The 27,840-nt window shown below is 44.3% G+C and overlaps 1 protein-coding gene and 1 long non-coding RNA gene across 9 annotated transcripts; both read right to left on the bottom strand.

Annotated features, from left to right (window-relative positions):
• Nucleotides 1–1,614: 1,614 nt before the first annotated feature.
• On the bottom strand, nt 1,615–7,636 carry Stmn1 (stathmin 1). 5 transcript variants are annotated; one of them, XM_087215539.1, is made up of 5 exons: nt 7,439–7,636; nt 5,164–5,236; nt 4,511–4,683; nt 2,623–2,814; nt 1,615–2,131 (listed from the first exon to the last, which is right to left on the bottom strand). In XM_087215539.1, the coding sequence occupies exons 2-5, from the start codon at nt 5,174–5,176 to the stop codon at nt 2,060–2,062; spliced, it is 450 nt and encodes a 149-aa protein (XP_087071665.1). In that variant the 5' UTR covers nt 5,177–5,236; nt 7,439–7,636; the 3' UTR covers nt 1,615–2,059. The 5 variants fall into 5 exon arrangements, with proteins under 5 accessions (XP_087071665.1, XP_004850679.1, XP_087071664.1 ...); XM_004850622.4 differs by lacking the exon at nt 7,439–7,636 and adding an exon at nt 6,872–7,006; XM_087215538.1 differs by lacking the exon at nt 7,439–7,636 and adding an exon at nt 6,872–6,897 and having other exon boundaries at nt 5,164–5,348.
• Nucleotides 7,637–21,674: 14,038 nt separating this feature from the next.
• Nucleotides 21,675–26,870, bottom strand: LOC110350420 (uncharacterized). Of its 4 annotated transcripts, XR_002396982.2 has the most exons (5): nt 26,615–26,863; nt 23,311–23,477; nt 22,605–22,975; nt 22,348–22,520; nt 21,675–22,237 (listed from the first exon to the last, which is right to left on the bottom strand). It is a non-coding gene; the product is annotated as an uncharacterized LOC110350420 (long non-coding RNA). The 4 variants fall into 4 exon arrangements; XR_015452777.1 differs by having other exon boundaries at nt 22,667–23,477; nt 26,615–26,870; XR_002396981.2 differs by having other exon boundaries at nt 22,605–23,477; nt 26,615–26,869.
• Between the last annotated feature and the right edge of the window lie 970 nt (nt 26,871–27,840).

The following is a 27,840-nucleotide window of genomic DNA, read 5'->3' as shown; positions in this document are numbered from 1 at the left end:
TATGGGGCCAGGGATTTAGCTCAGTGGTTCCACCACCTGCCTCGTAAGTTAAGGACCCGAGTTCAATACCCAGTACCAAAAAAAAAAAGGATCCTACAGATAGGATCTAGGGTTGACAGTGCTAAGGAATTGTGCCCAAGCTGCCTCTTTTGATACTGTTCAGAACCTATCACTATATTAAACTACATCTTGTTTCTTCTCTTGTTCCACTGCTATGATCAATCATCCTGGTGTGAATTTAAGTCAATTCAAGGTACCCCAAAGCCATACAATCATTTCTAACTCAGAGACTATAAATAATGATCATTCATTAGCTTCTGATTGGAAAAGTAATCATTATATAGTAGGGATGGCAAACCTTTTAGAGCTTTCAATGGGACAAACAGCATGCTGAAGGGCTGGGGATTTAGCTCAGTGGTTCCACCGCCTGCCTCACAAGTGCAAGGTCCCAAGTTGGATCCCTGGTACCAAAAAACTCCCCAAACAAACAAAAAACAACAGCCTGCTGCAGCACATGTACCACAGGATAGCCACCACTGTTATAGTATTAAGTATACACTGAAAAAAATATATATATATATACACTGAACAGTTTCAAGTATGCTCTCTACACAGACCACACCCATTCTAACACAGGAAGTAGATTATTCTCACAAATAAATTTGGTGAAATTCAAATCAAGATCTAGCCAGAGCTGAAGAAGCACATTTGCAATACATAGCCTCCACTGTAACATTAACAGTCCTCTTGCAAGCATTCTTTTGCTATAGGTGCTTGGCTTCCAAGAGTTTTTACACAGATGTCTTAAGAGGCAAGTAATCCTATGCAATTAAGGCTATTTCTCACACAGTCTAGGAAAGCTGCTAGAGGTTTTCCCTAAACTGAGAGGCAGTGCCCTAACAACTGTATCACGCATGGCCTGTGGATACAAGACTGTGTCTGCCAACTTCAACCACCCAAGTCAAATACTATTCTAGAAAAAAACTAAAGTTCCCTTTCATAGAAATTTCTTTGATTTGAGACAGGGTCTCACTATGTAGTTCAGGCTGGCCTTGAACTCATTATGTACCCTAGGCTGGACCTGAACTCATGGCAATCCCCCTGCATGCACCACCATGCCTGCCCCCAGTGTAATATTAAATACACAAATCAACAAATATCCTAAGATCTTAAGATTCTCTCTAGGGCCGGGGATTTAGCTCAGTGGTTCTGCCACCTGCCTTGCAAGCACAAGGACCTGAGTTCAATCCCCGGTACCAAAAAAAAAAAAAAAAAAAAAAGATTCCCTCTAAACTGTTCTCTAGAAAAACCATTTGTGTCTTTAATTAGCCATTTTAAAATGGACAGAGAAACAAAAAACTGCTTGTTTGCAAATAAACATCTGAAAGAATATAGTAACAGCTGATCTGGGCCAAGGGATCAACACAAAGTGTTGATTGTGAAAGAAGACAATGCAGACAACTCTGGAACAAAAAACCCAGGGCAGAGAATTTGCAGTAATGTGCACACTGACTGTTTCCACCAGCCCAAAGGCTCTATCTGGAGCAAATATAAACTAGGAGGTCTCTGTAACTTGCCAATTTATTACCTGTACAGGAAGAAGTCACTGCCACCAACAGCACTGTGCAGTTTTATTAACCATTCAAGTACAGTAGCATCTGGTAAAATTGGGACAGAATTGGGATTGAAAAATGAACAGATATTCAGCATCTAACAATTTAAAAGAAGCCACTACATACTCTTTTCACAAACATGTTTTTTCACAGAGCCAATACAGTACTAGCCATTAACCCAGTACACCAAGTATACTGAAGTAGAAAAGATGCAACAAGAAAAATAGCTACGTTAGAAAGACCAACACTTTAGAAAAAGAGTAAAACACTTTTAGTTTCTCCCCTTTAACCCCTAAAGCAACATCTTACAGTTTGGATCTACCTATACAGTCCTACCATCAGCTTCTAGAATATTTGTCAGGAGGGAAAAAATAAAATGACACTGGCCAGTACAGTCTTTGGATATTTAGGAAGGGGAGGGGGAGAAAGTCAGTTCTCAGAACAAATTAGTCAGCTTCAGTTTCATCAGCAGGATCTTTGGATTCTTTGTTCTTCCGTACTTCTTCAATGTGTTTATCCTGTAAAGAAATTGTATGTTACTATCACGAGTCAAAAAAAGCCGTCAAACCATACTAACCCTAAAAAGAGGCCCAACACAGCCCTAACACATGTATTAAGCCTGTAGGAGTCACAAAATGAAAGTTCTAAGATATCATCTTCAAGCCTCCTGGATCACGTGTGGAATCTAACAACCATGCCTCCTAATGCTCTTCCAAGCAACGTGAAATTATGTTACAAATCACTCAATATTCTTTTTTTTTTTTTCTTTGTGGTGCTGGGGAGTAAACCCAAGGCTTCATGCATGGTGGGCAAGCACTCAACCACTAAGCTACACACATCCCTAATCTTCAATATTTCATCTTCAAAATAAGATTTATTTAATGAGTTAAGTCCCAAAATTGATGACAAAAAGACATCTAACACCTTTTATCAATGGCAATTAGTTCAAGCCAATTCATTGGTATGCAAACTTTCAGTTCTTAACCCTTATACAAAGCAAGAAACCAACCTTCTCTCGCAAACGCTCCAGTTTGGCAGCCATTTGTGCCTCTCGGTTTTCTTTGTTAGCTTCCATTTTGTGGGTCAGTTTCTCTTCCGCCATTTTACTGAAGTTGTTGTTCTCTTCTATTGCTTTTTGAAGCACTTCTTTCTCGTGCTCTCGTTTCTCAGCAAGCTGCTTCAAGACTTCAGCTTCATGGGACTAAAAAAAAAGGAACAGGCTAGGCTCTCTCTGGGTGTGTTTGGCATTAATTAAATTAAAATAGAAATTACTTATCAGGGGGATTGAAGAGGCAGAAAATAGGATCCCTTGAAATACTTAGAACTTGAATTATCCCTATCATAAAATACTGTGAAAATCATCTTTCTCTAGCATTTGTATTTACTTTAGGAAACTGCCTAATTATTTAAGGCCATTCTCTTAAGATTTATCATTTAATGATATCCAAATGAGTTAGCACTTTGTTGTAAAGAAAAAAGCTACGCAAAGAAAACTAGCTCACTGTAAGAATTTTCACCATAACTGATAAACATTGGAGACATCAACTTGTAGGTTGTAACACTGACAATTGGCATTCATCTTTTTGCAATATCCTAGTCAAGAGTTTCACTATATTTAGCAGTTACTATGTAAAATAAGCTCGTGATCACCAGGGTCAAGGGTGATTCCTAAAAATCTTCCATTGGTCCAGCCTTCGGTTGTACTGCTTCCTCCTATTCCTAGTCCATGAACTCAAAACTACATGAAAGATCAGGAAAAAGATGATGCACCACTGTGAACATTGCCAATCTTCCTGGGGGAATGATTTGCAGTGTTGACAGTGGGTCAGTGCATACTACAGTACATGGCACTGAAAGGTCTATGACATGTTACAGCAGCTTAAAAAGCGGTGTGTGCAAGCTCACATGCACCAGCTTTCAAATCACAGTAGCTGGGTTGGGTTTACTTCATCTTTTTTCTGTTGTTGTTGAGGATAGAACCTAGGCCTCACTAGGCCAAAGCACTCTATTACTGAGCCACATTCCAGCCATACTTCACTTTTTTGTGCCCTTAGTTCCACCAACTTTAAAAAGAAACTTACCCATCCCAATCACAGTTGCTGGAAAAGGGGAGACTAAATGAGAATTTATGTAAAGTTCTTAATGAGTAGAATAACAGTGAGAACTAGGATAACAAATACTCTTTAATTTCCAGTTACAAACTTCTGTGTTTTCTAATTTTTAACAATTAGTATTTGTTGATTTATTGGCTAGCTTTTTAAAGGTGGCTACTTTATAATTGCTTAGGTGAAAACTAACTTAGTTGAGCAATACAATCACAATCCTAGCAATTTAAAATGTCTGTTGTACAGCTCTCAAAAAACTAGAGACAAAGAATCATCTGCCTACAAATGTTCTGTTTTTCAAAGAGGAGGCGTATGAAGAATGAAGAATGACCTGGGCTTGACTTCTCAGCTACGATGCTTACTAGCTGTATGACCTCAGGAAAATGACTTAACATTCCTAATAGTATTTTTAAATTTCTGTTATCTGAAACAACTCCTACTCCAGAGTCACTGTTTTCTATTTTTTTTTGCTACAGAAAACTGAACTCAGCCACTTGCGCTTGCCAGGCAGACCTAGGCACATGCTGCACCAATAAGCTACATTCCCGGCTACAGTCACTGTATTAAAGGAGAAAAATATAAGTAAAGGAGGTGACATATAATAGGAGCTCAACAATGACTCATATTTCCTTGCAGCCACTGACATTCATAATTTTCACAGTAGTAGTCACAGTGTAGTTACAACTGTTTTCTTCCAGTCATGGAAATAAAACCAATCTGCCCCATCACATTAACAAACATCCCATTTTCTGATTGTTTTGTTAGTTTCTTGAATTGAATTGTTATGTTTACCTTGCGTCTTTCTTCTGCAGCTTCTAATTTCTTCTGAATTTCCTCCAGGGAAAGATCCTTCTTCTTTGGAGGAGAAAGGGGGAAATCTGGGACAGATTCTTTTGACCGAGGGCTGAGAATCAGCTCAAAAGCCTGGCCTGAAGCACGTTTCTCCAGTTCTTTCACCTGAATATCTAGAGTTGATCATATTTATGATAAATCAGAAAAAAGGAGTTCGCCTATTTCAATAAATGGTTTTATAATTTTCTAAAAACCAGGTCAATTTAACGAATGGAAGTAGGGCTGATGAATTTGTGTTTGCAGGCAAGAAATTTAAAAATACTACCTCCCATCAAAAGGTAGCTCAACATTTTTGGATCAATAAGTATCATTTTGAGAAATCAGTATTTAACAATCCATTTTAATAATTACAAGACTTGTGCAACCTCCACAATTTTGCTTTGGACCAAGCCAAATCATCTAATTATGAAATAATTAGGAGCACTCAGAAGAGTCAAGTGATAGTAATGTATTCTTAATTCTCCTAGTCATAAAACAGGCTTTTGATAAGACTAAAACACAAAAGCCAAATTAAAAGCTTAAGACTTGAGCGGCCTCCTGTTCTAAAATCATAAGCCCATCACAATTTCAGCTTTTCTAAATAGATTACCTACCAGAAGAAGCCATGGTGAATAGAAGACAAGAGACTGGCGGTGTATTCTACACAATCCACTGGTAAGGAAAGCCCTGAAAATAATTTTCAAGAGCAGGCAATCAATTTCTTTCCATTTCTGTATGTCATCAACACAAAGGGATTTCAAATAACAGCCACATAAATCAATGTCAGAAAGATCACTACCTGGAATTAAAGATGTGATTAACCAGGAGAGAAAATTATCAGTGTTTCTTTTAAAATGCTGAAACATACTGGGAAATCCAAACTGAATAATGATGATTTCAGAAAATAAAGTTAACTAAGCGTGCTCGTTCAAAAAAATAACACCCGGGTTTTTAAAATTAGAGGTTATCAAAAGGTTAAAGGATTTCATTCCACAAGCTAATTTTTCCTTCTAAACCATTAAGATATTCCAGATTCAACCCAACAGTAAAATCGGAGCCATCTTAGTATAGTACTGCCTACAACTCATTGTGCAAATGAAACACCCACCCACCCTTGCTTTGTCTGTCTGCCACAGTGAATAACAAAATGCCCAAGCTAATATTAACCAGTAATGTTCAAGTCCTATTGTTCCTGGGATTTTAAGCTCCTCGACCAACACCTGGCACAATTAAATTTCAGGAACCTATGTTTTAAATTATAATATTTGCTGCCTTATTTAAAAATCGGATATCCCTTGGCGATTTTTCAAAACATCACGACTCTTGGAAACCCCAGGCTAGTACCGAAAAGGTAGGACTACAGGTTCCCAACAGCTAGAAACTGCAATCTGCAGCAGTGAGAACGTCCAGCCCCAGCAAAGGCTTAGCCGCCGCACCCGATCAGAGCTGGGTGTGGGCGTGGCCCTGGCCACAGCGAGCCAGGCGGGCAGGCGCCCTCGGCCAATCAGAGCAAGCCCTGCGTTCCACCCTTGGCCCCACCCTCTTCCTCCCCGCGCCTTTTCGAATCTCCGCGAACTCTCAACACCCGGGAGCCCGCGCGCGTGGGAAGGGGAGGGAGGGGCGGAGCCAACGGTCCTATCCGGGTAATTTCGCCCCTCCCGGGCTCGCCGCGAAGGGATGCCCCCCCCACTCCCGCCAAAAACATTTCGAGGCTGCCGCCACCCGCGCAGCAACTCGGCGGGTGGGGCAGGCCAGGGGAACAGGCCGCTGGGCGGTCCTGCCGTCGGCTCCACACCTCTCAGCGTCTCCATCACCAACCTGTCGCCCCCAGCTGTCCGCGCCCTGAGCCGCGGGGATTGCCAGCCCTCCCGGGCGTCGCCTCAGTCAAGGACGACGGCGATAGTGGGAAAGGTCTGCCGGCAGCTCCGCCGGAGGGCTGGCGATTCTGAGGCGCTCCCCCCGCCCCTTAAGACAATAGGGACCCCCGAAAATCTGCGTCTGCCGGGCCAGGGAGGGAGGCAGGCAGAAAGGGGACCCACACCCCCTATTGTCCCAACGGCATCCAGGGGCTCCGGCGGCTCCGGCCCGAGCAGGCCCAGCTGGCCGCGCCCCCAGGGAGCGGGGACAAAGCCGAGGCTCCGCCCGAGCCACACACAAATCGGAGAGACCCCCGCCCGCCAGCCTCTCGGGGACCCGCGGCCCCGCCAGTCGCCCTCCACAGGGGGCTGCTGCCACAGCTCCCCCCGGCTCCTTCCGCCTGCCGCGTCCCTCTCACGGTCTCCAGCCCGCCACCTCTGTAGTCTCTGAAAGCCCCACACCCACCTGCTCGGTCCGAGCCGCTTGGCCACACTCTGAGCACGGACAGACCAGGGCGCGCACAAAAGCGCCAAACAGCGGCACGTGACCTCCCCGCGGGGCTCCGCATTGGCTGAGCGCAGCGGCACGTGCTGGCCCCTCCCCCGCTCAGGCGGGCCCCGCCCTCGGACCCCCGGGCTCCTTGGGAAATGTAGTCCGGGTCCCCTGGGCAGGAGGACAATGCGAGCAGTGGGGGCTCTGGGGAGGGTCTCTTAGGTGTGAGCCGGGCCCGGGGCGGCGGCTTCCCGTGGAAGAGAGCGTTGCCGCGACCCCCAGCACTGAGGGAAACAGGCTCTCCAAGTATAGAAAAAGGGCGGGGCGGAGCGAGGTAGGGGCGCCACAACACCCCGTAGACCTTAGCTGCTGGACTCTCCCTCTGCGTAAGCCAAGTGCCTCGAATGGCCTCAAGGGCAGCGCTGTGACAGAACAGTGTCCGTTCTGGTGCGCTAACCTAATCAGTCGCCTAAAACGCCCGAGCCTGTGACAGGACCCCGCCACTCCACCCCCCGGTATGCCCCCCTAATCCCTACTCACGGTGCGTTACCACGGACATTCGGGTGTCACCTGTATTATGACATGACATCATCATAGTCCCTAAACCCACTCGGTGCTAACGGGTCGTGGGCGTGGCTCTTCCTTCACTATGTGCATTCCCCATACCATCCTTAGCTTCCGGAGCTGGTGACCAGGGACCTGTGCAAGAAAGCAAAGCGTTAGGCTCTGGAATTTGATATCCTCTGGTCTAACAAAGCCACTTGGATTAAATGTAGACTGCATCTGCTCTGCCAAGCCTTTGCCCGAGATAGGAAGAGCAATAGCAGTCCTAGGTACACAGACTTCAGATAAGTGTTGCTTTTGTTCTTGGAGCACGTGCTCCCCAGAGCTGTACCAGGCTCTTTTTAAAAAAATCAAAACAAAAGGAGCCACAAGGTCACTATTTCCTCTGGCCTGGATAGATCGGGACCATAGCAGAAGCATAAAGGAAATTGGTCAAACTCTGGCTGTCTTAGAATGACTGGCCTCCCTTTCCCCACAAAATGAAGAAAAAATAAACGTCTATGGTCCTCAGACCAGACCCCTTCTCCCACTCACTCCTCTGACAAGGCTGTGTCATTGGGTGGTGGTCATTACATCAAGGCACCTGCTTTGAGATCCTTACTAACGCAAAGAGACATCTTCATTTTATTAATGGGATTGGTCTCCCCAAACCAAGAAACACAAATGACCAACTGTTCAGAAACAGTCCTAATTTAAAAAGACTTCTGTATCTAGTTAGTCACTAGGGATGTGCCAGAAATCAAATACAATTAATTGGTGTCCAGGACAATGAAAACTGGATCATATAGGCAGCAAACACCACACAAAGCAAACCGTTAGCAATGCACTGTTGCCTGAAATCTGCTTGTTATGGCATTTTCTCCAACAATCGGCCTTGTGTGGGGTCAGCCTCTTCCAGCCAATCTAAGTGGCTTTTGGTTAGCATGTGAGCAGGACCAAGAATGATTCAGATTCTGAACCCTGAAAGGCCTCTGCCCATCCCCTCTCTGCCCCACCCCTCTTCTGAAACAGACTCCGAACAGCCAGGTGCATCCATCTGTCAGTTTTCTAGGCGGATTCTCAGAAATCACTGAAAAAGCCAGAAGGAGTAGGGATTAGACCTTGCTGAAAATTGACAAGCAGGCAACACAAATGAGTAAGGACCCCAAGGCCAAAAGGTCTGTTGCCCCCTGAACCAGCCTTTTATCTTTAAGTCTTTGTACTTGATCAGGAGGTTTGCATAGGAAAGGTCCCACCCATTTGATTTTTTTCAAATATAAGAAATCATCACACAAAAATCTCACATTTCTACTAATGTTGTGACAGAAAAAAATTAATCTTTCAAAATATGGATTATTTTAAAGTACTTACACCATTCCTCACAACCACTACCACTACCTTTTTTTCCCTCTCTCCCTGAGCAGATGTCTATTTCCATGGAAACCACAGCTAGGAACCGTAGATGTTAGAACTCATGTAGATTTTTAATCTTTTTTAGCCATGCCACTTAGCTTCTGGGTTTGTTGTTAGATGTCTGGTTCTGCCAGTCTCTGTGACAAGGATTTCCTGAGATCCCCACTGCTGCTTGGATACAGTGAGGGATAGGATAAGGCTTCCCCTAGAATGATCCTGTGAATAAAAAGATACTTGTGAGGTAGAGTAATTCCTCTTCTTTAGGGTGAGGTTGCCTTTCTGAGAGCCAGAACCACCTCTGTTCTATTGTTAACTCTTAATAGGTGTTCGTATATGGTTCCTCAGAATAGGAAGAGATTTTAAACTGTAAGGACAGGAAACAACATTGTCACCACTTTGGAGAGGGACAAAATGTCTCTTCTGGAAGGTTTCCTAAAACTCACTTCAAGATCCACTCCCTTGAAGAGGCAGCAAGGAGTTAATGTTCCCATCTTGGAGCTGTCAATTTTTGCCCATGAGAATTATTTTTGCTTTTGCTCAGATGGTTTGGTTGGATTGTTAGGAAGCTGGCTGTGACTATGGATTAGCACAAAGTGAAGTCGAGATATGGCAGCCATCCAGCTTATTCGATCTGTGTAGACAGCTAAAGGAGGGCACTTCAGGCTTCAAAGCCCAGGAGGGATGTCTACACTGATGAAACGAGCAGGGCTGTTGTCAGATCTCCTGTATTCCCAGAGAGATGGCAGCCTTTGTTCATTGTTGGTTCTGAGGCTGCAGGGGTTGTCTCCCACATAGGCACCTCGGAGTTCCACTGCCGCTCACGGGGCCTTTGGCCAATGGGTGCTGTGGGAGAGGTTTTCTCATTGTCCCCAGCCTCTCTGTCCCTTCGTTCTCAAGATCTATGCTCTAACCTTCCCTTCCCTGTTCAAAACCTACCTGCAAAGCTGCTGTTTCACACATCTGTCTCCCTCACTTGACCACTGGGTCTTCAAGGGCAGGGACACTTTCTTTGTCTTAGTGTCCTGCGTGCCAGGGCTGGACCCGTCCCAGGATGGGAGCCTGAATGTTCTGCGCCTGTCCCACAGTGCTTTGTATGTTGAAGTTCTGAACACTTGCTAACTAGCATTGCTAGAAAAGTTTCTTGATTGCTATAGATTATTGAGTGAATGTATATTCGACTTTCACGCTTTGGTGTGAATTGTAGTCATTGGATTAACTCTTCCAATAGGCTCTATTTTATATATATATATATATATATATATATATATATACACACACACACACACACACATACACACATTTTTTTTTCCTGTACTGGGGATGGAACTCAGGACCCTGAGCTTGCAAGACAGGCATGGTGCCACTGAGCTAAATCCCTGGCCCTTGGTTTAATTTTTTGAGGTACAGTACTAGGAATCAAACCCAGGGCCTCAAGAATGCTAGGCAAGCACTCACTCTACCTCTGTTAGGAAAAGATGAAGGTAGACAAGCTCCACCATAGAGGTCAGGCTTTAATGTGGTTAAAACCTGAGAGGGACCATTTGGCACTAGACCACAATGATACTGTCTCTTACAGCCTCTGAGCTACATCACCACCCTATTTTATTTTATTTTTTGGTGCTAGAAATTGAACCCAGGGCCTTCAGTATGCTAAGCACACTCTACTACCAAGTTACACCTCCCATCTTCCCATAGGGTATTTATAAAATTCAATTAATTTAACATTTTGAATGTATAACACAGTCACTTGGTTTGAAAGTAAAGTGTGAAAGTTTCTCCTGCCTTCTCTATCTCTGTCTGCCAATTTCTCTTCCTACCCCTCCCCCATCATTGTTATCAATTTCCAGTAAATTCCTTAGTTTCTTCATGTGCACACTGAATACATTTGTAGATATGCTTTATTTTTATTTATCTGCAATGATGGGGATTGAACTGGGACCTCCTGCATGCCAGGCAAGCTTTCTACCATTAAGCTAACCCCCCCAGCCCATACATGTGCATTTTGTCCCCTTTTTTCTTTTTTCCAGTATGCAGGGGTGGGGGGATTGAACTCAGGGCCTTGTGCTTGAGGAGGCAGGTGCAATGCCGTTGAGCTAAATCCTTGGCCCTGTCCCCTCTTTTTGTTTGTTTGTTTTTTTGGTACTGGGGATCAAACTCAGGACCTTGCACTTGCGAGGCAGGCAGCCGCACCACTGAGCTAAATGCCCACCCCTGTCCCCTCTTTTTTATACAAATGGTAGCCTGCTATAACTGTTTTGTGCTTAGCAGCTTTCACTTAACAATATATGTCAGGGGGCTTTTCCCTGTTCATACATTGAGCTTGTCCTTGATCTGGTATCCATGGTATGAATGTTCTATGATATAATTAATCCATGTTCTAGCCATAGCTCTTAGGTTATTTCCAACTATTTGCCATTTCAAACAATGCTGTAATGAAAGAACTCATACATATGGCATATCTCATGTGAGTGAGTAAATCTGCAAGCTGTATTCCTAGAAGTGGTATTGCAGGGTCAAAGGACAAACACATTTAGAGTATGGTTAGTGCCAAATTGCCTTCTGCAGGATTTGTACCAATTCGACACTCACCATGTGGTGTTTTAATTAATTATCTCAATTCGTTCAAAAGTGGTTTGAAAGGCTTTGTCTCTAAAAATTTCAGGCATTAGGGAAGAGCAGGAGAAGGTCCAGACATCCCAGGAAAGATGTGGCTGTCAATTCTGTGTGTATTAATAACTTGATGAGCAGCGGCTGATGTCAGACCAGCTCTGGTGCCTGCACTGTAGCACGTGCTATAGTCACTCTTGTAGAAGTGGCTGTAGGTGTCACCAGGAGGTCGGAAGCTTTTTTTAAAATCCCATCCCCACCTCAAGCCCCCTCCCTTCCCTATGTACAAAACCTTTGTTTCTATTTTTTCCTTCTAGTTTCACTTTTTTTCTTGTCCCTTCCTTTCTTTCTTCCTCCCTCCTCCCTTCTTCCCCTCCCCATTTGAACACTTTTTTTTTTTTCTTCTGGTACGGGGGATCAAATTCAGGACCTTTCACTTGCCAGGCAGGCACAGAATCACTGAGCTAAATCCCTGACTGTTATTGGAAGCTTTTTGAAGGCAGGATCATTTTCGTTGTTGCATCCCATCCCCAACCCCGTACCTGATAGAATGCCAAACATAAATCTTATTTTATTTTATTTTTTTCAGTACTGAAGATTGAATCCAGGGCCTTTCCACTGAGCTACATTCCTAGCCCTTCTTTAAAAATTTGAGACAAGGTCTTGCCAAATTATCAGGCTGGGCTTGAACTTGTGATCCTCTTGTCTTGGCCTCCCGGAATGCTGGGATTATAGCCACCTTTGGGGCCACTTTAATTAATTCTAAGATGTGTTTAACCCCAATATTTTTCTATTTTTGAAATTAGTTGGACCTAAATGGTTACTAAATAACATGTCTTAGCTGGGCATGGTGGTACATGCCTGTAATCCCAGCACTTGGGAGGCTGAGGCAGGAGGATCTGCAAGTTCAAAGCCAGCCTGGACTACATAGTGAGTTCAAGGCCAGCTTGAACTACATAGAGAGACCTTGCCTCAAAAACTAAACCAAACCAAAAAACCCTAAGTAACATGTCTTAATTATTATTTTGTTTTGTTTTTGGTACCGGGGATCGAACATGGGCCCTTGCACTTGCACAGCAGGCAGCAAAACCGCTGAGCTAAATCCCCGACCATGTCTTAATTATTATTATTTTTTTATGTATCCATTATTTTGACAGCACTTTTCTTAGTGGTATCTAAAACAATGAGCTGACTTAAAAATCAATGGCATTTTTCAAGTCAACGAACTATAGAAAACTACACGCATTTGCCAGAATGGGGCCACTTCCCCCAGCCAGTCTTCTCAGTCCATGTTATAACCTTTCCCTTTGTAGAAGGCTGTACTTCTTCTAATGATTCCTTTTATGGATGATTCTCCATTTCTTTCTTGGCCCTCATCTCTCTGCTGAACTCTAACTCCATATTTCCAACTGCCCCAGGGATATTTCCTCATAAGAGCCTCAAGCTCAAGATGCTATACATTGACCTAACATATTCCCCCCAAATCAAGTCTAGCTTTCCCCATCCAGCTAGTGGCTCTGCTAGACTCTAGCTCTCCCAGTTTAAAAACTTCACTGAGACTCAATGTTTTTCTTTTTGTCACCTGAAGCCCCCAGTTTTAGAAAGTTAGCATTTTCTAGAAGAATGGAAATTGTTTAATTGGGTATGGTGGTGCAATCTCAAATTCCAGCACTCCAGGAGATTGAGGCAGGAAAATCAACCCTGCCTGAGCTACTTAGCAACTAGGCAAGAACCTGTTTTAAAACAAATAAATAAATAGGGTAGGAATGTGGCTCAGTGAAAAGACCCAAGGGCTCTGAATTCAGTCACCAGTACTGATTAAAAAAAAAAAAAAAAGCATTTTTAAAGTAGTAATAGCTAGCATAGCTAACACGCTTATAGAATGGTTACCACACAGCTGACACTGGTCAAAACACTTCACACCAGAATTGCCAAGAGTTCCCGGCCAACCTGGACCACATAGTCGGTTCAAGGCCAACCTGAACAACATAACAAGACCCTGTCTCAAAAAAACAAAACCAAAAACCTAGCTTTCTAGGCTGTTATGGAGGTAGAAGAATAGAACAGACACATTTTAAAGAACTGGCTTGTCAGCTTGACATGTAACTCTGAAATAGCCTTATATCACTTCCCTCTTATGCCCCTCCCCTGGGTCTGCAGGCGTTGGCAGCAGTGGGCCTGCAAGAGATTAAGTCACTTGGCCAAGTAGGCCTTGCAGGAGTGGCAGAGCTTCGGTAGTTTGGCTCCAACTCCATTCTCTGAGCTGTCACTCTAAACTGTCTTATCAGGAGAGCCCTATTACTTTATGGACAGGAAGGAAGGCCCAGAGACACTTCCCACGGTGCCGCAGCTAGTTCATGCCACAGAAGGATTTCAAATCCCATCCTTCACATGGCACTGCAGGTGCTGTTTGGTTACATCTGAATGTGTGAGCATGGACATGTGACATCCCCTTTGTAGGCCTGGGTTTCAGCATCTGTGAAATGAGGACTGCTGTCAGAACCACGTGGGCTAATATATGTTAAGTCCCTACATCCTATGTGTAATAAACACTCAATGGGTGACAGCCATGATGTTAATCATCAAGCACAGCTCTGAAGCTCTGATCATGCTTGAAAACATTTGATACATTTAACTTTGGGGCACATAATATAAGAAAAATGAAATTTTCTTCTTCTTTTTTTTTTAAATTAAATTAAAATTTTTTTGGTACCGGCGATCTAGCTTGGGACCTTGCACTTGTGAGGCAGGCAGTGGAACCACTGGGCTAAATCCTCAGCCCCCTCTTCTTTTTTTTTAAATGAAATTTTCTAAAATTTAAAAATATTCTTTTTGGTGACTCCTTTCCTTAGATTATAGCACAAGGATTCTTGGCATGGCATTTGAGACACTCTATGAGCTAATTGTGATCTACCTCAAGATCAATCTACCTCAAGGACCTTCCACCTCCTTTTCACTGAGGATACTTTGTGTGTGGGCGGGAAGGTACTGGGGATTGAACCCAGGGGCACTCTCCCACTGAGCTACACCCCCAGCCCCTTTTATTTTTTAACTTTGAGACAGAGCCTTGCTGAGTTGCCCAGGCTGGCCTCAAATTTGTGATCCTACTGCCTTGGCCTCCCTGGTGGATGTGTCACCACACCCAGGGCTCTAATTTTTTATGTACCTGAAGATCTGTCTTCTCAAAGGGAGATATGATATGGACTCCCCCTTAAAATGAATGGAAGAATTCTATGTTCACTGGTCGTAGCTGGCAACAGAATGGTCCTCTCAACACACAAGACTTTTCCTAGAAGAGGTGTCTCAATTTATCGTTCAGCCATCAAGAACGTTGACTCTAGAGCTGGGTGTGGTGACCTGCCAGTCATCTCAGCACTATAGAAAGCTGAGGCAGGAGGATCACAAATTCAAGCCCAGCCTGGGCAATGTACTGACTTAGGGAGAACCTGTCCCAAAATAAAATATATAAAAGTGGGCTGCAGATTTGGCTTAGTGGTAGAAGGCCCTTGGGTTTAATCCTCAGTACTGCAAAACAAAACAAATCAACAAAACACCTGAGAATGGAACCCAAGAGCTCATACATGCTAGGAAAGTGCTTTATCACTGAACTACACCAACAGCCTTAGGTACTTTTTTAATGAGATGGGGAAAGATTAGTGATATTATGCTAAATGAACAAACAAGCCACTGTGCACCCAATTGTGAATTCAGTTAGGAACAAAGTATAATGAAGAAAATGTACCAAAATATTCTAAGTAAATACATAACTTTTTAAAAAAACAGTTCTAGAGGTTAAGTCCAGGGTTAAGGCACCAACATATCTGGTGTCTGGTGAGGTCTCTCTTCCTGGTTTGCAGACAGTTGTCATCCTTTTTTCTTTTTTCATGTCATCCAGTATTATGTGACTGATTACAGATAGTGAGTGTATCACTTCCTTCATATTTCTTTTTCTTTTTTTTTTTTTTTTGGTACCAGGGATCGAACTCAGGACATTACATTTGTGAGGCAGCCTCGGTGCCACTGAGCTAAATCCCCGGCCCTTCTCCTTTTATTCTCACATGTCAGAGAGCAGAGAACTCCCATGTCTCCTCCTCTTTTTATAAGGACTAATTCCATTTATGAAGATTCCATCCTCAAGACCTTTAATGGCTTGTGTTTAGATATCCTCCCAAAGCCTCATGCAGTAATAGTTGGGGCTTTTTCTGGAATTGATTGATGATGCAATGCTAGGCTCAAGGGCACTAGAATTAAAGTTGGGAGTGGTACCTGCCCTAAGCAGTCTGCATAAGATAAAAGAGGCAGAAAGACTCTGCAGAGGGCCCCTCCCTTGCTCCTTTGTTGCTTATGCCACCCTGCCTTGGAGCCAGCCAGTTATGGACTGAAACCTCTCTGAACTATAAACTAAGTAAAACTTTCCTCCTTTTACTTTGGGTGTTGGGTATTTTGTCTTAGCAACAAGAAAAGTAAAGAAGACAAGACCTAATTACCTTCCAAAGACTACACCTCTGTATACCCTATGCCATCACCTTAGGGAGCAGTCTTCAACATATGAAAGGATACACCCTGCAGTCCAGAGCACCAACCCTCAGCCTTGAGTCCCTTGGCTTCTGTCTGTATTGAAGTTTTCCTCCTTTCAATGTCTTGGTTAATCTCTCTGACCCATCAGAATACTGGTATTGTAATTATCCTCACTAGAGGGAAACCTCCTTGAGGCAGGAGCCTGGGTGGTTTGGTCTTGGTATCCCTCCAGTGCAATGAACAGACATTCTGCAATCATTGAATTCTTTCACTGATATCTGTTTGATCACTGAACAGCATTTAGGGCTTATGATCAAGCAGCATGTCTGATAAGTATTCTAGAGTCCAGTCTCTTGCAAATTAAAAAAGCTCTAGTCCAGGGACACTTCTTTCTCTTTTTTTAAAATGTATTTTATTTTTTTTAAACTTTAATTTTGAATCTTATTTTCAGAGTTGCAAAGACAGTTCACAGAGTCTACAGATAACCTTTACCAGATTCCTCAAATGTTAACATCTTACATAATCATGGTATCTGTGTTCAAACTAGAACAGTAACACCGGTATGATACTGTTAACTAAATGGCTGGCTTTAATCAGATATCCCATTTTCCCACTTTGGTCCTTTCTGTGTTCCAGGATCTAATCTGGGGTACCACTTTGTATATAGGTTCTTGTCTCTCTAGTCTGTGACATTTTTTAAAAAATGAAGTAGCTAGAGTGATAGCTTTCTATTGGTTTCTCCAACCAGCCTTTCCAAATACTCAAAATGTGAGCAAGGAAAAAAAAAATGTGAGAGTAGTGAGGTTGCATCTTGGGCCCTCTGCTGGGCTTCTGGTATTGTAGACAGCTAAACTAGAAAATATCATAAGGCAGGTAGGCAGGACAGAGCCCTCAGCACAGAAGACAATTGTGGCCTGAGGCTCATTCACTGAAGGCCAGGCTTCAAAAAAGAACAGCTACACCCACACACTTCCCCTAGGGATGAACAGCAGTGATTGATATTCTAAACAAGCATCTATCTCCTTGGGTGGAGACCAAAATCTCCCCAGCCCATTCCTTCTGGGAAATCCTTGTACCATCCAAGTACACTTGCTACGTGACTAGCTTTCCCTTTTGATCTCCATTTAATCAGTATTGCCTAAATGACTATACTTGATGTAATATTACTGGTTGATCATAGTTTTGTCCCACCTCAAGATTTCCTATTGAGTCAATATTACCTAAGCAACTATATTTGTAATCTTATTAGTTGACTGTAGTTTTGTCCCACCTTGTACCCACCTCACCTTGTGGTTTTGAGCAATAAAACACCTTTGAGAAGGGGGGTTGCATGGGCAATCCAGTTTCCGGTACCTCCTTCCAGCCCCCCCCATCATCTGATAGATGCTATCTTTCAATAAATTCTTCCTACTCTTTTTTTTTTTGGTACCGGGATCGAACCAGATCCTTGTGCTTTCGAGGCAGGCGGCAGAACCACTGAGCTAAATCCCCTGCTCAATTCTTCCTACTCTTAACTTCTGTTGTTCCTAGAATTCATTCTTCAATTGTAGAGAACACAAACTCGGGATTTCAGTTATCTAGCACGTTGGGAGTTACAATATTTTCCCTTATGTGTGTTATTTCCCTTATCTGGATTATTTGGAGGTCCACATATCATACCCTTGTATCACTGGGACTCCAAATAGAGAATGGTTTTCATTTTAGATCCAGGCTACTTCTTGTATGGTCTCTTAAGGGCTTAAAAACAGGGAATGGGATGAAGGGGACGCTTAGCTCAGTGGTTCCAACTCCTGCCTGTCAAGCGCAAGGTCCCAAGTTTGATCCCTGGTGCCAAAAAAAAAAAAAAACCAGGGGATGGGAATTACTACTTTTCTTCATTTCATTAGACTTTTAGGCTGTTCCATAGCCCATTTTTCCATGGCCTGGGGCAGGAGCATGTTTTCCCAGTCCCTCACAAAGCTTCCAAGCAGTTGGCATTATCAGTAATCTTAGCAATTCAGTGAGAACAGAGGTTACAGCTGTCACAGGAAGTTGAAACAAAATCACGCCCATTCCAAGCGGGGTGAATGTCTACACTGAACAGAATTCTAGCTGGGAAGGTGGGGGGGCTGGGGTGTCAGGTGGGGGAGTATGAGATGCTGTGCAAGAGAAAAAATAGAAGGGGTAGAGCAGCAGATGCATAATTGTAACTCTGCATGATTTATGGACCTGCAGGGGCCTCCTGCTAACAGACACCAAGATCCAAACCCCTTTGTGAATTAGTAGGCAGCAGCTCTGCCCCTGGCCCAGAGCAGGCTCCACCCCTCCCCTGGACTGCACTCCAGCCTACTCAAATCCCTGCGGAGGGTGGGGAGAAGGCCAGCACTGGAGGAGACTGGGCAAGCTGGAGAGTGCAAGCCCATCTAAGCCAGAGAAAGAAGGTATATAGCTTTTCTGGGGTTTTCTTAACAAAGCAGACAAACTGGGTAGCTTAAACAAAGGTACTGTCACACTGTTCTGGGGCTAGAAGTCTGAGACCTGGGTGTTCGCAGGGCTGTTCCTTCTGAAGGCTGTGAGGGAGCATCTGTTCTGTGCTTCTTTTTGGCTTCAGGAAGCCTCAGCAACTTCTTGGCCTGCAGATTGTGTCCCCCCCTTATGTATTTTTTTTAATGTTTTATTTGGAGACAGAGTCTTGCAAAGTCATTAAATTGCCAAGACTAGGCTAGAACTTGCAATCCTCCCGCCTCAGCTTCCCAGAGAGCTGGGATTACAGGTGTGTGCCACCATGCCTGGCTTTCCCCATGTCTTTACCTCATCTTCCTTCTGTGTGCATCTGGGTCTAGATTCACACTGCCTTTTTTATGGGGACACCAGTTATACTGTATCAATGCCCACCTTGATGACCTCATCTTAACTTGATCATCCACAAAGACTCAGTTTCCATATACAGTCAGGGGTTAGGACTTCAAAATCTTTTTTAGGGCATATAAGTCAATCTGTAATGGGGCTTCTGCTGGGCTTTGACTGATGGCTGTCCTGCAGCAATGGGTGGCTAGTGAAACTGGAATTTAGGATTCCTTGTGACATCTTTTAACTTTTAAAATATTGGCATCTAATTAGGTATCAGTAAACTTTGTCTAATGCTGTAGCTGCAGAGAGCAAGTCAGCCTTTGCTGCACTGACACTACAAGGTTCTCTCTCAGCTCCGACCTGTCCTTCTGTGTCACCTGGTACCTATGGGATCAAAGGCTAAGTCCTAACCGTGGCACCCAAAGCCTTCCATAGTCCAACATTTGTCCATGTCTTGGAGGTCCTTTCCCACTGCCCCTGCCACATACTCACTCAGGTACAACCCCATTAAAAGACTTGCCCTTCTCCCAGCACTGTGCTGCTATATGTTGTATCCCCCTGTGCCTTTGCCCCCTACCCTCCAGCACACTGAAAAACTGGCCATTTTGCAAGTGTCCTCTCATTGCCATCCTCTCTGATCACCTCTTCACTGCACCCTACATTTCTCTAGTGTAGCACTTGGTCTACTTGCTATTGCTTGCTTGCACATCTGCCTCCAGTCTGATGCTTCCTGTCTGGACTGTGGACTCTCAGGGGAAGGGCTGTCAATCTGGAACACATGCATAGAAACTGACACATAGCAGGGACTCAATAAATGTTGCTGGAATGAAAACCCTGCAGAGCACCCAATTAGGTGCCACAAGGGACTCAAAGAAATATCACTCGGAGTCCCTTACAAATCATCTGGGTCCCAAGATGTGGCAGAGATAAAGCACAAGGTAGGAGTCGGGGTGGGGGCGACAACAGGCAGGAGAGGCCCCTGAGGCCTATAGCACTCAATGTGTTCTCACCTGGGACAGAAAACATCGTGTTTGGTTGCCTGATGTGGCACTGCTTTTGTGAGAAGTATGGTCAGATAGCCTGGTAAATCCTGCCTGGAATAAGGAATCACAGTAGTGCCTGCTCACAGAGAGGTCAAGCAGCGTTCATTACAGGAAGAGAAAATGGGGCAAGGAGAAGAGAGCAGAACACAAAAATGGAGGAAGAAGAGAAAGAGAAATGTGGAAAGGAGAGCCAGGGAACCTGTACTTGGTCATCGTGCATGAGTGTTTCCCATGTTACCAGATTCTTCCCATCAGCATCACATGCACTGCAATTCATTCCACCTATAGCCCCTTCGTGGCTCCCTCCTCTCCTTCCAGAGCCTCATTTCTCTGCTGTCCATGTCTTTGCTGCTGTCTCCAACTCTTCTCCATCACCTCCTTTCAAACCCTGCTTGCACTGCTCTGCAGATGCTGCTCAAGATCACTCATGACATCTACATTGGTGAATCCAGTGCCAGTTCCAAGTTCTCATCATCCTTGCCACAGCTGACTTTGAACCACTGGATTCACCTGGCTTCCAGGATGTTATACTCCTCTGGCTTTCCTCCTATCTTACTCGTCCTTCCCTGTTAGTCCCCTTTCTAGCTCCTCTTTAATTCCTTCACCTCTAAGTGTCAAAGAACTCAGTACTTGGACTTGTTCTCTAGACCCGATCCCTCCCTTGGGAATTTCAGGCAGTCCTATGGTTTTAAATGCTGTGTATGTTGCTGACTTTTATATTTTTATATATGCAGCCAAGGCTTACGCCCTGAACTACAAACTTATTTATCAACTACCGCTCTGCATCTTTACTTGCTTCCAAACTAAATGAGTCCAAAGCTGAACCTCTGATCTCCCCCTTCAAGCTGTTGTTCCTATTGCCCTGTATATTTCATCATTCTTAGCTCAAGCAGTCAACTTTATTTTCAGTGTCCTCCTCTACTTTTACCTCCTGACTTGAATTATAAGATTCATGAGAACAGAGGCTGTGTTCACCTTCTTCATTACTATAGAACAGTGCCTGACACATAGTAGGCTCTCAATACATATTTGTTGCATGAGCAAAATGAGTATCTGAGGTCAAATCTTGATTTTGCCTCTTACCTTGAACCTCAGGGTTTCTAGGTTGAGCACCAGAGAACTCAGTCAGCCCAGAGAAGAATGTGCTGCTTTTGATCCTGATTATCCATTCATTCAACTGTTGATCACTGAGGCACTAGAGGTGTCAGGCCCTGAAGGCCCCTGTTTACCATGTGTTATTGGCTCAGATCTCTGGCATAGAGTGCTGAGGGGGCCACAGAGGAGCAGTCCTAACTCAGCCTTGGAAGCCTGCTAAGGGAAGGGATAGCTGAGCTGGTGAGACCCCAAGGAAACTGCAGGAAGAAGAAGGGGAAGAGGGTGTCAGAGAGAGGGGAAACAGTGCATCCAAATGCCTGAAAGAGAAGGAACACTTTATATAGTAGGCAAACTGCAGGGAGTTTGCCCTGGCTAGAGCCCATGGATTTTAGGTGGAAGGGGTTGAGATTAAACTTGACGCTGGGGAAGAACTTGACACTGGGGAGGGAGCTGAAGCAGGTGCCCCAAGCCCCTTGTAAGCCCTTTGGAGTAGGGGGGGTACTAGGTCCTTAAGGACTACTGCCTACAATAAATACATGGATGGTCAGAGGGTCTTTGAGCTGAGGGACTTGATGGGTCACAGAGTCACTCTTGCCTCCCTTCCCTGTATGTTTAAAAACTAGAACAAGACAGCTGGGGAAATAGTTCAGTGGTAGAACACATGCTTAGCACACATAGGCCCTAGTTGGATCCCCAGTATTCATTCACAAAAAAACCCCAAAACTGTATTTGTTTTCAGCATTTCTTTATTTCAGCCCTAAAGATTGAACCCACAGGGCCGAGGATTTAGCTCAGTGGTGCCGCCGCCTGCCTTGCAAGCACAAGGTCCTGAGTTCGATCCCTGGTACCAAAAAAAAATTAGAAAAAAAAGCTGGAGTTTCTTATGTCCTTTATTTGCTATCACAACTCCTTGCTCCTCTCCCCAGACACAGCCACTCTTATGAGTTAGTAGTGTGTCTCTCCCATTCTTTTTTTTCAAAGATAGTTTCACAAACGATTGAACATAACAATAGAAAATCCACAATTCTGTTTGATGTGCTGCAAAAATTGTACTGTGCTGTATGCATTATTCCATAACTGTCTGCCTTTACTTAATGTATTTTGAGCTCCAGGTCCCTGCCTATAGACCCAGTTTATTCCTTCCAACTGTGACATGGTGGTGACCCATTCTGTACGTAGATCCTATTTTACTTGCACATTCCCCATTGTCCACCTTTGGGCTGTTCTCGGTGGTTATTCAATGCAGTTGAAAAGGACAGCCTCCCTGGATACTTGTGCTGTAAGCATTTTTCTAGGGTAGAGAATGAGAAATAAAATTGTCAGGCATGCGTTATGGATATTTTCCGTTTTACTGGATAAGGATAAATTGAGGTAATCCATTTCCCCAAAACCCATACTTGCCACGGTCTGATTTTAATCCTTCCTTGCATTTTTGTAGATGAAAAGACTGACGTCTGGCGCTGGGTCTTGGAGCAGGTTAGGGTCAGAGAACAGAGTAACCCCCAGGTCAACTGCTCCTGGTGACATCATCTGGCACCCCCAGGCCCCCGCCATACTATCCCCGTCAGTTCTCTCTGGAAAATTAAGATTAAGACAACGGAGTATGCAAGGGGTGGGCGGGAAGGGAATGGCAAACATTCTCCAACATGGTGATTTACCAAGAGTAGAAATGACTGCAAATCCGCCCAGAAAATGGCTTCGCAGATCTGCTGTCCCCTACCTGCGGCGCGCCCCGCCGCACACAGGCACTGCGACTGGCTCGTCCCCGGCCACCGCAAGGGTGGGAAGGGCAATGGCGTCTCCAGTTGCTGACTTTTCAGAGCCGCAGCTCTGTGCTGGAGGGTGGGGTGCCGGGGAGCTCGCAGTTTTTATGGAGGCGTCCGGATTGCAGGCGGAGGTCCAGTACCCGGTCAGCGCGAGCGCCGCCGCACTACCCTGTCGCACGCACAGTCCCCGGAGCCGGTTGGGCTCCGGTCCGAGGTGGCTCCGGTGCCGCGCCCACCTGCGTGGCCGTGGGCTTTGGGGAAAACTGAATCGAGTAAAAATGAGCAAGGAAAGAAGCCTTCGCACTCCCCACCTCGAATCAGCTCAAGGGTCTGTCCCTCCACGCTTGGTGAAGACAAAATTCTGCGGGGACCCGGCTCGTCCTAGGCTGTGGTGTTTTTCCCCCCCGGGAGCTGAGGGTCAGCTTTCGTTTTTTTGTCTTTAGGGCAGGAAGGACAAGCATGAGAATTTAAAGGAAAAAACAAAACCACCGGCCTTGCCCAGCTTCTTTTCCTGAGCCTGGGGGCTCCTTTCTTCCCGTCCTGGGGTGACCTAGAGGGCCTGGTATTTTTTTCTTTTTCTTTTTTTACCCTTACCTACCAGTTTTTGAGCCTGTGCTATGTATCAAGCACTTTACCAAGTGTCTTCTTATTTCTCCTCTTCCTCACCACTGCTCTAAGACAATACAGGCTCTCCGAGGAAAAGTCCCGTGCCGAGGTCAGACATATATGACGGTAAAAGTGGGATTAGGAAATTTCTCCCAGATCCTGGGTTTAAAGGAAAAAAAAGGAGGGTTTGTTTTTTTTTAAAGCTAGCCATTTGCTTTTTAATAATCTAAACAGATCCTTTTGGGAAAAAAATGAGTATTGAGAACAAACACTGCAAATGCACCATCCTGTTTTTAACTTGTCATTTGAGCAAATCAGTAGGAAGAGGGAAGTGGTAAGTGTAAACAGACACTCTTCTAGAAAGCGTGAGCCATTTGTATCAAGGCCTTTAAACACTGTCCATGCCCTCTAATGAGGAAATGGTCACCAGATTCTATCAACATGTAGTGGCCATTGCCTGGGACTCAGCAATTCCACCTACAGAAATCTATTCTACAGATGGGCACAGTGGCACCAGTACATAATCAAACGGAAGTGCAGACATTCATTACTGAATTGTTGCAATAATGAAAAACGGAAAACAACCTTGCATGTATCCATAAAATTGACTTAATTATGACATACTCATCAGCAAAAATTCTATGCTTCATTTTTATTTATTTTTATTTTTTATTTTTTGGCACCAGGGATTGAACTCAGGACCTTGCGCTTGCAAGGCAGGCAGCAGAACCACTGAGCTAAATCTCAGGCCCTATGCTTCATTTTTAGAAAATGAGGCAGTCTTTTATTACTTTTTTTTTTTTGGTACCGGGGATCGAACTCTGGTCCTTGCACTTGCAAGGCAGGTGACAGAACCACTGAGCTAAATCCCCAGCCCCAAGGCAGTCTTTTATTTATTTCAGTTCTTGTGGTACTGGAAATGGAGCCCAGGGCCTATATCCCCAGCCCTTCTTTATTTTATTTTTTATTTTGAGATAAGGTCTTGCTAAGTTGCCCAGGCTGAGCTCAAATTTGCAATCCTCCTGCCTTAGCCTTCTTAGTAGCTGAGATTTCAGGCATGTAGCACTGCACCAAACTCCCCCTTTTATATACAGAACAATCATCAAGAAATATTGAGTGAAAGGAGCAAAATGAAAATGTATCTGATGTGCTACTTTCTATATGAAAAGTGGATTATATATAATTAATATATTTATTTAATTTTATTTTATATATAAAATTTTGCCCCCAAAGAAAGTCACACAAGAAGATAATAGATAATCATATTGCCACTACTAAAGGAACAAGTAGGAGAAAGGCATTCCTTTCACTGTGTAACCTTTAGTACCTTTGAATTTCATACCATAGGTACATAGTAGAAATTCAAAATTAAACTTAATAAAATTAGATTCACTGGGTCGGGGATTTAGCTCAGTGGTTCCGCCGCCTGCCTCGAAAGCACAAGGTCCCAAGTTCGATCCCCGGCACACACGAAAAAATACTTGGAAGAAAACATGCCAAAAATTATATAAATAGTCGTGGCTACTGAATAGAATGACTGTGAGTGATCCCCTCCCAGTAGCTTCCTCTACTTTTCAGTGTCCTTACAATGGCCTTTTATACTTTGGATAATTAAAAAAGCAAAACAAAATACTCAAAAATAAATATCCATGGCATTTAGAAAAACTACAGATAAACAAACATGTTAACCCGGCAACTCTACTCTAGAAATAAACCATGTGTAAATAGATGTACAAATGCTCAAAGCATTATTATTAATAACAGGATTATAAATAGCTTTTTTTTATTAGAGGAGATCATGTAAATAAGTTACAGAATGTCTGTAATGTAGAAATGGAGCAGCAGTTATACAGAATGGGGTGGGTTTACTACTATGGGGAAAAAAATCTAGGAATTATCATGATGGGAAAAGCAATTTGCAAAGCAAAATGCATGTTATAATTGCATTGATATACTAAGGAAAGAAAAACAAACTATATATGTATTCAAGGACATTAAATTGTTAACAACAGCTATCTGGTTAAATAAGTAGACAACAAAGGTGAATTGTTTTTGACTTTAAGTTTATCTATAGTATTTGCATTTTTTATAACAATGGGTTCTCATATGATTTGTGTAATTTAAAAGTAACAGTAATACAAGGGGGAAAGTGAAAACAAAGACCTTAAAGGATGCACGAAAAAATTATTAGTGGTTTCACTAGCAAAAAGGGATTGGAGTATAAGGTAGTGGATCATTTTTCTCAATTTCCTTTACATTCCTTAGCATTGTGCCCCTCTTTTTTTCTTTAATAATGCCTACATGTGATCTGGCCTCCTAATTAAACCAGGAACACCAAAGTCCTGGCTGGCCAGAAGCAGCCTCTGCTTTTCTCCGTCCTCTCTTTTTGCTCCACACTAGGTCTCTGTTCTGTTATATAAGGTCTCTCACATGCACAGCACAGGAACTCAAAGCCCCAGATAATACAGCCTCATGTCTCCTTTTACTGAAGAGGATGAAACTGAGACACTGAGATGCCACCACCTCCTGGCAGCTCTGCTGGGAAAGTGGACTAAGGTGACCTGGATCCCAGGCCCCTCCTCTCCCACCTTAAATTTCTAGAGATAACCTAGAGGGGAGAGGACAGCCAAGGACTGTTTCCACCAGGCCAGGGAAGTCTGGGTTGAAGGGCAGCCAGCCCGGCAGCAAGATGGAGAGGCCACAAATTAATATCACCATAGAATCAAATGAGGGGAAAATAAACCCCATCATTTGCCGAGTTCCCTCTGGGCTCAGCTTCAAGCTCCCTTCTTAGATAATGGCTGGTCACACAGATCGACACAGCCATTGCCAGACTTTCCAGAGAGAAGGTGAAAGAGCTCTGGGCCAAATTGGCCTCCAGGGGCCAACATGCTGAGATTCATCACTAATGACTTATCCTGCCAAGAAGGTGGCTTTGGAAAGCCTCCCAGGGCCCAGGAGCTCAGCACTGGAAGATCTGTTTGCTCCAAAAACAGAGCAGGAGTGGTGGTGTAGAGGGGAGGGCACTGGTCTGGAAGCAGGAAAACAGGCTTCGGTATCCAGTGTAGCCATTGTCTCTCGCTTTGTATCCTATGAACCCAGGAGTTGGGGGACAGGCAGGGGCTTCTACATCTTGAGAAGGAAGGGCGGTGTCTGGCCCCCTCCCCCACCACGGTTGTTTCAGAATCCTAGATGTTGAAGCTGCAGTTTCCTTTTCCCCAACAGCTGCTGCCTGTCTGTCTCCATGGCAACCAGGCCAAAAGACTAATTTGCAGGGTCTCTGCTCTGGAGCTTACCTTGGAGCTGAGTTTTCAACTGTCTTTCTGGAAGCCAGGCCATCATCACTCCCTGAGCCTCTGACAATGTCCTCCAGCTACTGTGTGGGAACAGCAGGTGTGGGGCCAGCCAGAAAAAGCACTCCATACATCCTTTATAAACCTAATCCACTTGGGAAGAAGGAAGAGAAACAGCTTTACAGCCAGTAGTCTTTTAATTTGTGTTTCAAAGGCCCATGCACGTCTCCCTAGCTGCTCTGGGCTGCTAATCAGGGATCTGCAAGGGCAGATGGCTTAGGGAACAGGTAGGTTACAAGCAAGGAGTTGCCAGCCTTACCCTCTTCCATTCGCTCAGGCTGTTCCCTGCTCTCTGCTGGCCTCCTGGGTCCAGGGGTCCTGCTGTGGCTTGTCTGGTTCTAACAGGATTGAAACATAAACAATATTTCTCAGATGATCACAGAGGGTCAGGGTAAGGCTCAGAGCCTTACATATTTCTCCTTTGGACACAGTATAATATGGCTAATTATACTTGTTTCTCCTAAAGCCGTTTGTCAGACAGCTACCTGTATCTTTTTCTATTTATATTCCAATACCTCTGCTGTAACAGTGGCCTGTCCATTCTTAGGGTTTAGTCAACTGCCTTGTACATGGTGGTGGTCAATAGTATAGACCCCCTTTATGAACTGACCATAAAACCAGAGTGGAGTCAGGAAGCCTGGTTCTAGATCTAGGCCTATAACTAACTTGGTGTACAATTTTGAGCAAGTTTCTTGCCTTTTCTGGGTCTTATTCTTCGCCTCTGTAAATTGAGTGAATCGGATTGTAATCCCTCGGCTCTAACGTGCTGTGGATTTCCCAAGGGAAACGTCCACAAAGCTCCCCACACAGAAACCAGGGCAACAGCAGGTGGTCTCACTCCATAGAGTTGTAGTCGGTTTTGAGTAAAACCAATTCTGCTTGGACCTGGGGCTGGATGGCCTGCCTCATGCTGGAACGGATGGAAGCCAGCTCCTGCCCTGGTGGCTTGGTTGAACCTCTGCCTGACCAATCTAGAGCAAACCAATGCAACTGGACCCTCTTGCTCTCAGGAACCACTACCAACCAGCACTACCTGCTCCCCAAGGAGCAGGGGGCCTGGAACTCTGTAACCCGGAACAGCACTGTGCTGATCTGGAAGCTTAGGGTCTGGAGCTAGTAGCTGGGGCAGTGTCCTAGAAACCCATCTTCCTCTGGGCCTCACAACAAAA

The sequence above is a fragment of the Heterocephalus glaber genome, unplaced genomic scaffold (genome assembly GCF_053883595.1).
Source record: "Heterocephalus glaber isolate CG9 unplaced genomic scaffold, H.glaber_assembly_v1.0 deba00001452, whole genome shotgun sequence".
NCBI classification, from domain to species: domain Eukaryota; kingdom Metazoa; phylum Chordata; class Mammalia; order Rodentia; family Bathyergidae; genus Heterocephalus; species Heterocephalus glaber.
This window is presented reverse-complemented; position numbering and strand designations above follow the sequence as displayed.